This window comes from Gadus morhua, chromosome 18 (genome assembly GCF_902167405.1).
Source record: "Gadus morhua chromosome 18, gadMor3.0, whole genome shotgun sequence".
Taxonomy (NCBI): Eukaryota; Metazoa; Chordata; class Actinopteri; order Gadiformes; family Gadidae; genus Gadus; species Gadus morhua.
In genome coordinates, this window is record NC_044065.1 from 4,255,432 (window position 1) to 4,268,092 (window position 12,661).

Below are 12,661 nucleotides of genomic sequence, written 5' to 3' on the forward strand. Positions count from 1 at the left end.
AGGTTAGCACAACGCTTAGCATGAGGAGGTTAGCACAACGCTTAGCATGAGGAGGTTAGCACAACGCTTAGCATCGGCTAGCATGAGGAGGTTAGCACAACGCTTGGCATCAAAAAGAAAAACAGCGGCTCTCCGGGCGCTTGTAACCTACAGCGTTGACATTGGACTGCAGCTGTTCTGACTAAAGCCCTTATATGCAGAGAGAGCCAAAGCGAAACCCCCCTCTGGCCCGGAGCAGTGGACCGGTCCTCACCTCTGAGAACATGGGCAGTTTTTTGGCAAAGTCCACCACGCGGGTGATGGCGGGGGTGATGATCTTGGTGAACTCGCTGAACGCCTCCAGGTCCACCTTGTCACTGTCGGTGGCGGGCACGGCCGGCGACTGCCCGATGTCGTCCGCCTGCGCCAGGGGGAGGAGCATAGTAAGGGGGCGTGGCCAGCAGCAGGTTAATCACAGAATTGCTGCACAGTGCAGTGCAGAGTGCACAGAGCGCACAGAGCATGTTTGTTCCTGTAGAGAAATGCTAAATAAATGCATCATGTTTTTTTTTACATAATCTCTAAGGCGCAGAGAGCACAGTGCAGAGTGCAAGTACCGATGCACAGTGCACATTAGCGCAGAGAACAACAGAGTGAGCTCCTGTTCAGTAAAATATGTGAAAGCATAAACATCCTCAGGCAGGAATTGGGAGAACGAGATTATAAAAGCAGATTTGATTTGCCGGTAAACACTGAGGATTTTATTCAAACGTACTCGCTTTGAATAAGTTTAGGTTTAGTAGAGAAACCAGTGGAGTGATGTAAGGCAGATACTATTGGACAGAGGAAATTCAATTACCCAGTAATGAAAAAAAGAGAACAAAAAACAGCGACTACGGAAAAAGTGGTGAGAAAATACAATTTAAAAGGACTCTTGTGTTGGCAAATAGACTGAATTTATGTTGCACTGTAACCAGTGGCCCCTCAAACTCTTTACAATATTGCCACACATTCACCCATTCATGCACACATTCAGACACTGACGGCGGAGTCAGCCATGCAGGGCGACAGCCGGCTCGTCGGGAGCAGTCAGGGTGAGGGTGTCTTGCTCAGGGACACCTCGACAGTCTAGGAGGAGCCGGGGATCGAACTAGCAACCTTGCGGTTACCAGCCGACCCCGCTCTACATCCTGAGCCACATACGTATCCTGTCCATCCTGGCGGAACGTTCTCATGAACGCCTCGGATCCTGATCAGCCAGAGAACAAAACGCCTCGGAAGACATAACATCCCTCAGGTGAACGCAGAGAGGATGACAACTGGTTTGGGGGGAGGGGGAGGGGGGGGGGGGTCACAGCAGATGGGATTTAACGTGAAATTTGGATTTGTGAAAAGAATGTGCGCCCCCCCCCCCCCCCCCCCCCCTCCCTCGGAGGAAACCCCCAGGACTTCCTTATGCTGGCTCAGCGTTTAAATTCCTTTAGTTTTGAGTGCTCCACATCGTCGGGGAACAGTATGAAAGAACAGAAACGCGCCCTGGGAGGGAGAAAGAGTGTGTGAGCAGCTGGAGCGTCTGCCACATCCTCGAGAGGAGGAGCTCGCTCCTCAGGAACAGACCGCCAAGACAAACCCAGTTTGGCCCCAGCCCCGAGTCGACCCCTGGAAGGGAGGAACTGTTGACAGGGCGGGGGGAGAGGAGTCCCGGAGTGGAGCCCCCCTCTCCCAATGAGAGACCAAAGGAAGTCCAAGAGAGACCCACTGAGACCGGACACCGGGGTGGTTGTGTCAATGGGGCAGGTGTAACATGGATGAAACGAAGCCACACACACACACACACACACACCACACACACACACACACACACACACACACACACACACACACACACACACACACACACACACACACACACACACACACACACACAAAGAGTGTAGAAATCAATGTTCAGTACCGGGTGTGTGAGCAGTTCCCAGCCAGTTTGTTCCTGTTTCAGTGGTTGGTGTGAAAGTTCTGCTTCTGTTTTACTTCATGAGCCTTAAAGCTCTCAGCTGTCTGCTCCCATTTGGATATGAAACTAATTTGCATTCAAAAGAGTTCCCCACGGAGGGTTGGTGAGTGGGGGGCTTAAACTAGTTTGAGGATGGACCAGTCAATGTCTTTTTCTGTTTTGTGCAGTGCAATGGATGCTCACACACACATAAACACACACACATCTGAATTGGTGGTTTGCTGGTTAGATTATGAATCCCAAATGGCTTTTACACAACCATCATAGCAACACTAACACACACACACATACACACACACATGCGCACACACACACACACACACACACACACACACACACGCGCACACTCTCTACCCCCTGTGTAGCCTCACTTCCATCACTGCAGAGGCGACTGCCAGATCCGTTACTTTCCAGTGGAGCCCAAAGCCCACAGAGAACGACCTTCGCCTCATCTGTGTAGCGCCGACCCCTGACACCCAAACATAATTCTGTGGTTTGTAGCGGAGTGGAGCCCACGGCCGTTGGGCTGACTCCGTCTCCTCGGACCGGACTCTGCTCCCTTTCGGAAGCAGACATTCAGAGACGCTCTCTCGGGCCCCGTTTACATGAGGACGCTTGCGGGTAAAAACTACAAAATATTTTATCGGAAGTGCCTTTCGTTTAGACAGTGACACTGGGCTTAAAAACTCAAAAATCTGAAACCACCCTCCAGAGTGGAAAAATTGAATACACTCCGCCGTAGCGTTTCCGTCTACACTGCCAAGACGCAAAACTCTGCTCAGATCTGCTCACGTTGCGTACGCGTTTACGTCACATGCGCCAGTACAGGGGAATAAACAAACATGTTGTTGGATTATTTCCATGCGTCGGACCGTCACACTGCTCTGGCAGCTCTGATAAACTTACAGGAGTCTTTCCACGAAATGTACAGATAGTATTACTGAACAGAGAAGGATCTATAATTATGTTTTGGTTTTCGCGGCGCAGATAAGAGAAGAAGGAAGATTCGTTGCATGCGCTCAGACATGGCGGTGTTGTGTGACAGTGTATCACAGCACCACCTAGCCGCCTGACATGCATACCCAATCGAATTCCACACACTTTTGCACGCAGTCACCGTATGCACGCAGATTTCCTCCCGAAAAAACGCTAGTCTAAACGCAGAATAAAAAGTGAAGACGTGACGCCACTTTTGCGTCTTCTGTTCAGACCGTCATCATGTAAACGTAGCCTCGGTCTTTAGACTCAGCGTTCGGAGGAAGGCACGTTCTGCTCCACGCAGGGAACTCGCGCTCCGCTGCCTGTTTTCGTAGTATGAGTTTGGTTTTCCTCGGCAGCTCTGCGTTGAGTTGCCGGGCCTCGGGGGCCGGGGGTCCACGGGGCCGCTGGGGCCCGCTCTCTATATTTAGATGCTCTTGGCTGCCAGGCCCTTGACGACGGCTGGCTCTCCACTCAAATGGAACCAGGCAGTAAAAACAGGCTGGTAAAAGTTACAGCTTTGCTTGAGTGTACACACACACACACACACACAAACCCTCTGGCAAATACACACACATGCTCCCACTAACATACCCACACATAGATACACATACGCAAGCACGCACACACACACACACACACATGCTCCCACTAACATACACACACACACACGCAAGCACGCACGCACACACACGCGCACACACACACACAAACTAACACACACACACACACACACATACACACTAACACACACACAAGCACACATAGACACGAATACACTTAGACTTAGACAAGCGATGAGGTCAATGTTGTGATCCTGGATCCTCCACTAGAGACATGAACCTTCTATCTGGTTGTTTCATGGGAACAGAGAGGCCCTGTTTCTTGGAAGAGGATGAAATCGAAAAACATTACGCTACTCTGTGTGTGACGAGCCCCTGGCAGCTGCTGGGTGGAATGGAAAGAGACGGAGAGAGAGAGAGAGAGAGAGAGAGAGAGAGAGAGAGAGAGAGAGAGAGAGAGAGAGAGAGAGAGAGAGAGAGAGAGAGAGAGAGAGAGAGAGAGAGAGAGAGAGAGAGAGAGAGAGAGAGAAAGAGAGAGGGGGAAGGAGTGAGAGAGAGAGAGAGAGAGAGAGAGAGAGAGAGAGAGAGAGAGAGAGAGAGAGAGAGAGAGAGAGAGAGAGAGAGAGAGAGAGAAAGAGAGAGGCAGAGAGAGAGAGACGGGGAGGCAGTGTGAGGGAGAGGGAGACAAGTGAGAGAGAGAGAGAGAGAGAGAGAGAGAGAGAGAGAGAGAGAGAGAGAGAGAGAGAGAGAGAGAGAGAGAGAGAGAGTATTGTCAAATTCTTTGCTTCCCATCTGAGCACATCTCAAGGCATTAAGGCATTATGCAGAGAAAGATCCACACAACAAACTAAACCCACAAAATGTAAATGGGTTCTCTCTCTCTCTATCGCTCTGACTTCCTGTGTGATTCGGCGTTCTCCTTGGTTACCCTTCCTGCTTTACGACCTTTACGTCCATCTCCGCTCCCTCCCTCTCCCTCCCTCACCCCCCCCCCCCCCCCCCCCCCCCCCCGCCTGCCCCTGCCTCTGTCCGTGTCTCTCTCCATCACGCCTGACGTTTGAGGGACAACTGCAGAGCACCTTACCCACCAAACACAAAGAAGGTGAAAACCCAAACCGGCCCATCTGTCCCCCGCGTGCGGGCGGTACCAGGCCAGCCAAGCCCAGCTCTAAGCCCCCCACGCGCTGCCAGTCCAGCTCTAAGCCCCCCAAGGGCTGCCAGTCCAGCTATGCCCACTATGAGCTATCAATGTCTCTGAGCCGACCTGTCCTTGACCTCTGCTGTCTGCATTTAGCCGCGATCTGGAGCTGACAGCAACTGTCCCGTCGCCCTGTTTACCCGTCCTCCGGGCAACGGGACGCTAGCTTGTCCTGGAAGAGGGTGTGTTTTTCGTCGGCTGAGGACGCACACACTGAGGCCAACACATACATGCACACACTGTAGATACACACCGAAGCCACACACCATCACACCTACTGAAGACGCACACACACACACACACAGAGGACACACACACACAGAGGACACACACTGAGGATACACGCACCACCACACAAACTGAAGACACACACGCACACACTGAAGACGCATACACAGTCACACACTAAAAACGTACAACACACTGAGGAACACACACTGAAGATACACAAACTGAAGACACACACCGAGCGTCACACCGGCTTCACAACACGTCTCAACCCTGAGATGAACCCAGCAGCCAATCAGAGCTCTGGAGCTGAGGTAACGAGCAGCAGGGCGTCATGTGGTGTTAGAGTCCCGCCCCCGCCGGCTCCTCTGGTGAAGCGGCGGGCGTTGGATTACCGCAGTGCCCATGGGCATCGCACCCCGTCCGACACACGCGAAACCGGAGACCGGCGGCACGCACACGCATCCCCCCCTCCCCCCCCTCCCCACCCCGCATGACGGAGTCCTCCTCCATCCGCCCGCTACCCGACCTCCGCCGCAACGTCCTGCGACTTCCTCATTGTTGCCTAGCAACCCACGCCCCACCCCCTGTTCCCTGTCGTCATTGTGTTAAACCAGCCAATAGCGGTGAAAGCCAGCTTGGTGATTGGCTCCCGCAAAAACGTATCGAAACTATAAAGAAACGTATTGCTGTTCTCCAGACCCTTCTGCGGGGCGAACTCAGATCGCCGGCAGAATGGGCGAACTCAGATCGCCGGCAGAATGGGCTACCCTGTCTAAGGAGCACGACCATTAGTCTCCTTTTGAAAATAGTTCCTCTGCTAGGATGTCCCTCATATGCGCAGCTCTTATTGTCACATGTTAAGCAGGGACAGATTGGACGTGTGTGTGTGTGAGCATGGCTGCATGTTCAAACGCGCATAGACATGGCCTTGCATGCTCATGCATGTGTATCTCTGTGTGTGTGTGTGTGTGTGTGTGTGTGTGTGTGTGTGTGTGTGTGTGTGTGTGTGTGTGTGTGTGACAGCAGCATGGAGCACTGGCCTGACTGGCTGACTGGGTTGATCCCCACGTCCCCCCAGGTGTGAGGCAGGCTGGGGTGAGCGAATGCCAGCCAACACCCTGTTGGCTCTGTGAGCTCACTGGGGCTTTCCTAGGCTTAGTGGAGCAGGAGGGAGAGAGAGGGGGGAGAGAGAGAGAGAGAGAGAGAGAGAGAGAGAGAGAGAGAGAGAGAAAGAGAGAGAGAGAGAGAGAGACAGAGACAGAGACAGAGACAGAGACAGAGACAGAGAGAGAGAGCGAGAGAGAGAGAGAGAGAGAGAGATAGATATTTCAGTTTTCTTTATATTCTGTCAAAGCTTCTGAAAGACAATAAAGAAATCTGAAAACCGAGAGGGAAAGAGCGGAGAAAGAGAGAGAGAAATAAAGAGAGGGAGAGAGAGAAAGAAAGAGAAAGAGAGAGAGGGGACACATAGCCAGGACTATCAAGTGGATTGGGGTTGATATCAAGACAGAGGAATAGAGATTAAGGAAGGAAGGAAGGGTAAAAAAAGGAAAGTCCCTAAAGATAGAGGAGTGAAAGAGTGAACGCTATGAGGGGAATTAGGGCCGGTTAGGATTTCACCTAAAACCCCCGGGAGGGCGGGATAAGGAGAAATGAGAAGGAAGGGGAGAGGGCTGAGGAGGAGGAGGAGGAGGAGGAGGAGGATGGGGGAGGATGGGGAGAGGGCTGAGGAGGAGGAGGAGGAGGAGGAGGAGGAGGAGGAGGAGGATGGGGGAGTATATATATATATATATATATATATAGATATAGAGAGAGAGAGAGAGAGAGAGAGAGAGAGAGAGAGAGAGAGAGAGAGAGAGAGAGAGAGAGGGAAACAGGGAGAGAGACACCAAGATAATGAGGGCGAGCGAGAGAGATTCAGGACTAAGAGCTGACGTCAAAGAGCTCGGCGGTGGAGAGCACAACAAACGTCTCTTTGACGGCGGCGTTCAGCGAGCCACCCTCCGGATCACCACCGGGCCCACCACCCTGCTCCTCCAGAGAGACCCGCTCCCGTCCAGCGGAGACTCCCACCTACAGCATCACACGCTCTGCTGTCGTTTAGACGCAGGACATTTAGGAGCAGGTAGGGGGCGCGCAGAGCGCCTTGCTCAAGGACGGCCTCCGCTACGGCATGACGTTAGGGTTTGGGTTTGAAACCCGAGACCCCCCCCCCCCACTCCCCCCTGCTAACCAGGAGACGGTGCTGGGCCGTAAACGATGGGTATCTCGGTGTCCTCTTTAGGGGTTGCTGCGGCCCCTGTGGGGGGGGGGGGGCACGTGAACACAGATATCCGGTCACAGCCTGTACCGGCCCCGGGCCCCGGGAAACCAGAGACGCCTCCCCCCCCCCCCCCCCCCTGCGGCCCCCCTCAGCTCATCAGACCTCCAGCCCGCCTGCTAACGTAGCACCCAGCTGGTGGCGTGCTATCGGTTCAGTGTTCCATCAGACGGCGTTTTGAACGCCTCTCGTTCTAGAGAACACACCGAGCAGCTCACGCCGGCGGGCCGCTCCGCGGGGCGCTCAGCCCTCGTTGGTGCCGCCTGTGTTCGACACAGGCCCAGCGCTCCGACGCTGTTTGTTTTGGCGGCGATGGCGGCGGTGGCGACCGTGTAATTACATGGTGTTGAGTTATGCTATTAAGCTAGCGCTGGCCGCGGCGCTAACAGCAGTTGGCTCGGGTCAAGCCCCAGTAAATGCTCTCCGCGGCAGGGTCAGCCAATGTGGAGGGAGCGTCGGACTCTGCCGACATATACACAATAATGGATTGTTTATAGAGTTGTTGTCTGCAGGATTAATTAGTCCGACACGCTGTAGGATGTAGGCCGACGCGAGGGAACGGGTTATCTCGGAGTGTTTACCGATTCAACCGAATGCCTTCCCGTCGTCTGGAAGCCCATCCAGCCCGTTAATAACATTCATTATTTAATGTTAATGACTTCGGCTGGCCGGCGCTCGATGCTAATTGCTGCGTTCTGATGTGAGAACGCTTCTTCCAAATCACTCAGCACACTTCACAAACTGAGACGATCATTCCATGTCCTCTTGAGTGTATGTGTGTGTTATGTCTGGTCTCTCACCATTTTTCTTATCATAAAACATTGTTTTGATCTTGTAGTGTGTCCCCGACATAGCATTTGCATAACCCCTAAAAGCGTCTATTAGCCTTGTAATTGTTCTGCCCTTAACAGTGTGTATAATTAGTTGGCAGCTGCTTTCGTCAAACCTGAGCTCACTGAGGAGGACCTGCCAGCCCAGGTGACACTGAGCGATGATTGATGGGATTATGTATGAAGTGAACCTTTAATGCCTCTCAGCCCTTAAAAGTACTCCCAGTGTTTTGAAATCTAAGGCCCACAAAGTGTTTTGAATGCAATATAAAGAGATAGGCGGAGTGATTCCCTCTTCAGTCTGGATGTAGGCCTCTTAAGTCTGGGTGTATGTCTAGCTGTAGGAGTTGTAACGTACTGCTAGATACGGGAGCTTGTATCAGGATCTGATCGACACGGAGCCGGAGCTGTTGTAGTCATGTACCGCTAGATACTGGAGCTTGTATCAACGCCCGAACCTGGGCTGCGGTACTAACGTACCGTTAGATACTATCCCGTGTATCTGAGGAGTGTAGGACTCTGCTGATATATGCACGATATATTATTGTTTATAGAGTTGTTGTCTGCAGGATTAATTAGTCCGACACGCTGTAGGATGTAGAACGATGCGAGGGTACGGGTTATCTCGGAGTGTTTACCGATTCAACCGAAGCCTTCCCATCGTCTGGAAGCCCAACTACGTTAATAACATTCATTAATTAATGTTAATGACTTTGGCTGGAGCGGTGCTAATTGCTGCATTCTGATTTGAGAACGCTGATCCAAATAGTCATTAAGAACCAGGTTTTCAAAATCACTCAGCACACTTCACAAACTGAGACTGATCATTCCATTTCCTCATGAGTGTATGTGTGTGTTATGTCCGGTCTCGAACCATTTTAAAAATCATAAAACATTGTGTTCATCTTGTACTGTGTCCCTGACTGCATAGTATTTGCGTGACCCCTAAAAGCGTCTATTAGGGTTGTAATTGTTTTGCGCTTTGCAGTGTATAGAATTAGTTGGCAGCTTCTTCCGTCAAACCTGATCTCACTGAGGACCTGCCAGCACAGGTGGCACTGAGCGATGAGCGTGGGCTTATGCATGAAGTGAACCTTTGATGCCTCTCTGCCCTTAAAATGACTCCAAGTGTTTTGAAATTGAATGCACGGTTTGCGCGGTGTGATTCCCTCTTCAGTCTGGATGTAGGCCTCTTTAGTCTACCTGTGGGCCTCTTTAGTCTAAACGTAGGCCTCTTCAGTCTACGTGGAGCATGTATCAACGTCCGACCGACACGGAGCCTGAGCTGTGGTAGTAATGTACTGCTAGATACTGGAGCATGTATCAAACCCTGAGCTGTGGTAGTAAACCAACACTAGATACTGGAGCATGTATCAAACCCTGAGCTGTGGTAGTAAACCAACACTAGATACTGGAGCATGTATCAAACCCTGAGCTGTGGTAGTAAACCAACACTAGATACTGGAGCATGTATCAAACCCTGAGCTGTGGTAGTAAACCAACGCTAGATACTGGAGCATGTATCAAACCCTGAGCTGTGGTAGTAAACCAACGCTAGATACTGGAGCATGTATCAAACCCTGAGCTGTGGTAGTAAACCAACACTAGATACTGGAGCATGTATCAAACCCTGAGCTGTGGTAGTAAACCAACACTAGATACTGGAGCATGTATCAACTCCCGACCGACACAGGCCCCTAGCTGCCCTAACCCTAACCCTAGGGTTAGCCCCAACCCTAACCCAAACCCCAACCCCTACCTGAGGTGAGGACATTTGGGTCAGAGCGTGGACTAAAGACCGCGACGGGCACAGCGGACGGAGCCATTCGTTCGGCGCGGTGCGTGTTTGCCCCCTCCGTCTCTCACCAGGAACTTGCGTTTCTGCTTCCAGTGGGAGCCCTGGGCGTTGGTGTGGCGGTGGGCGTCCGTGACCAGCTGGATCAGCTCCCACTCGGCGCCGGTGGGCTCCGGCCGGTTCTGCAGCGTCTTCACCATCTCCTCCTTCTTACGGCGCTCGCGGTTCTCCTCGATCAGCCGCCGCTTGGCCACGCGCTTCGAGTCGTCCAGAACCACTGAGAGAGAGAGGGAGGGAGGGAGGGGGGAGGGAAGAGAGGGAGGAAGGGAGAGAGAGAGAGAGGGAGAGAGAGAGAGAGAGGGAGGGAGGGAGGGGGGAGGGAAGAGAGGGAGGAAGGGAGAGAGAGAGAGAGGGAGAGAGAGAGAGAGAGGGAGGGAGGGAGGGAGGAGAGGGTGGAAGGGAGGGAGAGAGAGAGGGAGAGAGAGAGAGAGAGAGGGAGGGAGGGGGGAGGGAGGAGAGGGAGGAAGGGAGGGAGAGAGAGAGAGAGAGAGAGAGAGAGAGGGAGAGGGAGGGAGGGGGGAGGGAGGAGAGGGAGGAAGGGAGGAAGGGAGGAAGGGGGGAGGGAGGAGAGGGAGAGAGGGAGGGAGGCGAGGGAGGAAGGGAAGGAGGGAGAGAGGGAGGGAGAGAGGGAGAGCGAGAGACAGACGGAGGGAGGGGGGAAGGGAGAGGGAGGGAGGGAGGGAGGGAGAGAGAGAGAGAGAGCGGGAGGGAGGGAGGAGAGGGAGGGAGGGAGAGAGGGAGGAAGGGAGAGAGGGAGAGAGAGTGATAGGGAGAGAGGAAGGGAGGGAGAGCGAGGTGGGGAGAGAGAGAGAGAGAGAGAGAGAGAGAGAGAGAGAGAGAGAGAGAGAGAGAGAGAGAGAGAGAGAGAGAGAGAGAGAGGGAGAGAGGAGCATTACAGAGTGAAGATGAGCGACAGAATAACAAGGGCCGATTGCACAAGCTTGCGTCTTCCCTTCATTTGAAAACATCTCCATCAAACGCTGCAACGATCAGTCCCTCTGTATGTGCTGCGTCTCTGTGGTCTCACACTGGATAAACCTGTTCACATCCCCTCACATGCATCCGCGACACACTGTGTGTGTCTGTGTCTGTGTGCCTGTGTTTGAATTGTATAATATGTCTAAGAATGGAGTTTAAGCATATCTGCATCATAAAGTGTCTGTGATTGGGCCTTCCATACTGTGTGTGTGCATGCATACGTGAATGCGTCCTTGCGTGTATGCATGCGTGTGTACGTGTGTGAATGCGCATGTGTGCGTGTATTGCATGCGCGCGGGTGCATGCCTTTGTGCATGCACGTGAGTGCATGCGCGTGTGTGTACGTGTGTGAATGCGTGTGTATGCATGCGTTTGTGTGTACGTGTGTGAATGCGCGCGTGTGCATGTGCGTGTGTGCAATCGCGTGAGTGTGTGCGTGCACATCACTCACGGTCCATCGCCATCCCAACGGCGATGCACTTCTTGAAGCGGCAGAGCTGGCACTGGTTGCGGGTGATCTTGTCGATGATGCAGCCGCCTTCGTACTTGCAGGAGTAGGCGGGGTGCAGGTTCTTCTGGATGGTCCGGCGGAAGAAGCCCTGAGACGCCAGGAAGGTTCACACATTAACCGTCCCTCCAGAAAAATGCGCCGTTTTTTTGTGATTGTTGCGGCCAAAAATCCTTGATTATGCGGCACGTTTTCTTATAAATGTGATGAAATATGAGGCTTATTTATGCAATTTTATGCAATGAAATTACGGGAACCTGCAATAATTGCTGGAACTTGGGAAGTAATGCGGGAACTTGCAAAAAATGCAGGTTTTCGATGACGTTCACGTCGTGTAATTACGTTACTTCATAACGTTCTCATGGCAACAGGGGGAAATGGCTGCTCTTGTGTGAAGTAAACGCAACATTTTCCAACTTTCTGCTAAGATGTATGTGACTTTTTTGCAACGAAAATGCAGGGTTTATGAAATCATTCGTTCCAAGTTTATAGCGTTTTGATAGAATCGGCTAAAAACAGCCAACTGAAGAATGCGCCTATAGGCGAATTTTGTGCTCCAAAACTAACGTTTCAACTCGTTATCATACAAAACATATCCCAAATCCATTTTACACCAGAATTACCCATTAAGACAAGGCGATCGGTCGCTATGCTACCGACATGAAGGAGAACCGTGTTCTGTATTATAGAGCGTACTTCATGTTCATTAGGCCTAAACCAAGTATATTAGATGTCACTCAAACAATAATGTCTCTATTGAAGAACGTTATTGATTCCTCATCGTGGACGTAATTGTGTGTGTTCTTTCCATCTGAAAAGGGACAGATGTATTAAATGTCTGAATCGTGATGACCTGACTCCGGACGGTCACTGAAAGGCTGGTGAGACGCAAAACATACATCTTTCAAACACAAGGAGCAGCTCTGTAACATCCGACCGCCCTTCGTTAATTAGTGCTGAAGTATTCTCGGAAATAGACGAGGAGGAGGGGAAGAGGGTCTTGGTTACCGTGCGACGGAATACAGAGCGAGTGAGAGACACAGAGAAATACAGAGGGAGAGAGACATAGAGAAATACAGAGAGAGAGACAGGGGATTACAGAGAGACCGAGAGACACAGAGAAATACAGAGAGAGAGACACAGAGAAATACAGAGAGAGAGACACATAGAGAAATACAGAGGGAGAGAGACATAGAGAAATACAGAGAAA

At 51.9% G+C, this 12,661-nt stretch overlaps 1 protein-coding gene across 2 annotated transcripts in view; it reads right to left on the bottom strand.

The window, feature by feature from the left end:
* Positions 1–12,661, bottom strand: part of LOC115531432 (thyroid hormone receptor alpha) — a 126,683-nt gene that overhangs the window by 14,437 nt on the left and 99,585 nt on the right. For both annotated transcript variants that reach the window (XM_030340697.1, XM_030340698.1), the window contains 3 exons: positions 11,395–11,542; positions 9,977–10,182; positions 254–400 (listed from right to left, as the gene is read on the bottom strand). In XM_030340697.1, the coding sequence (XP_030196557.1) occupies positions 254–400; positions 9,977–10,182; positions 11,395–11,542 (501 nt within the window). The remainder of the gene's footprint in view (positions 1–253; positions 401–9,976; positions 10,183–11,394; positions 11,543–12,661) is intronic.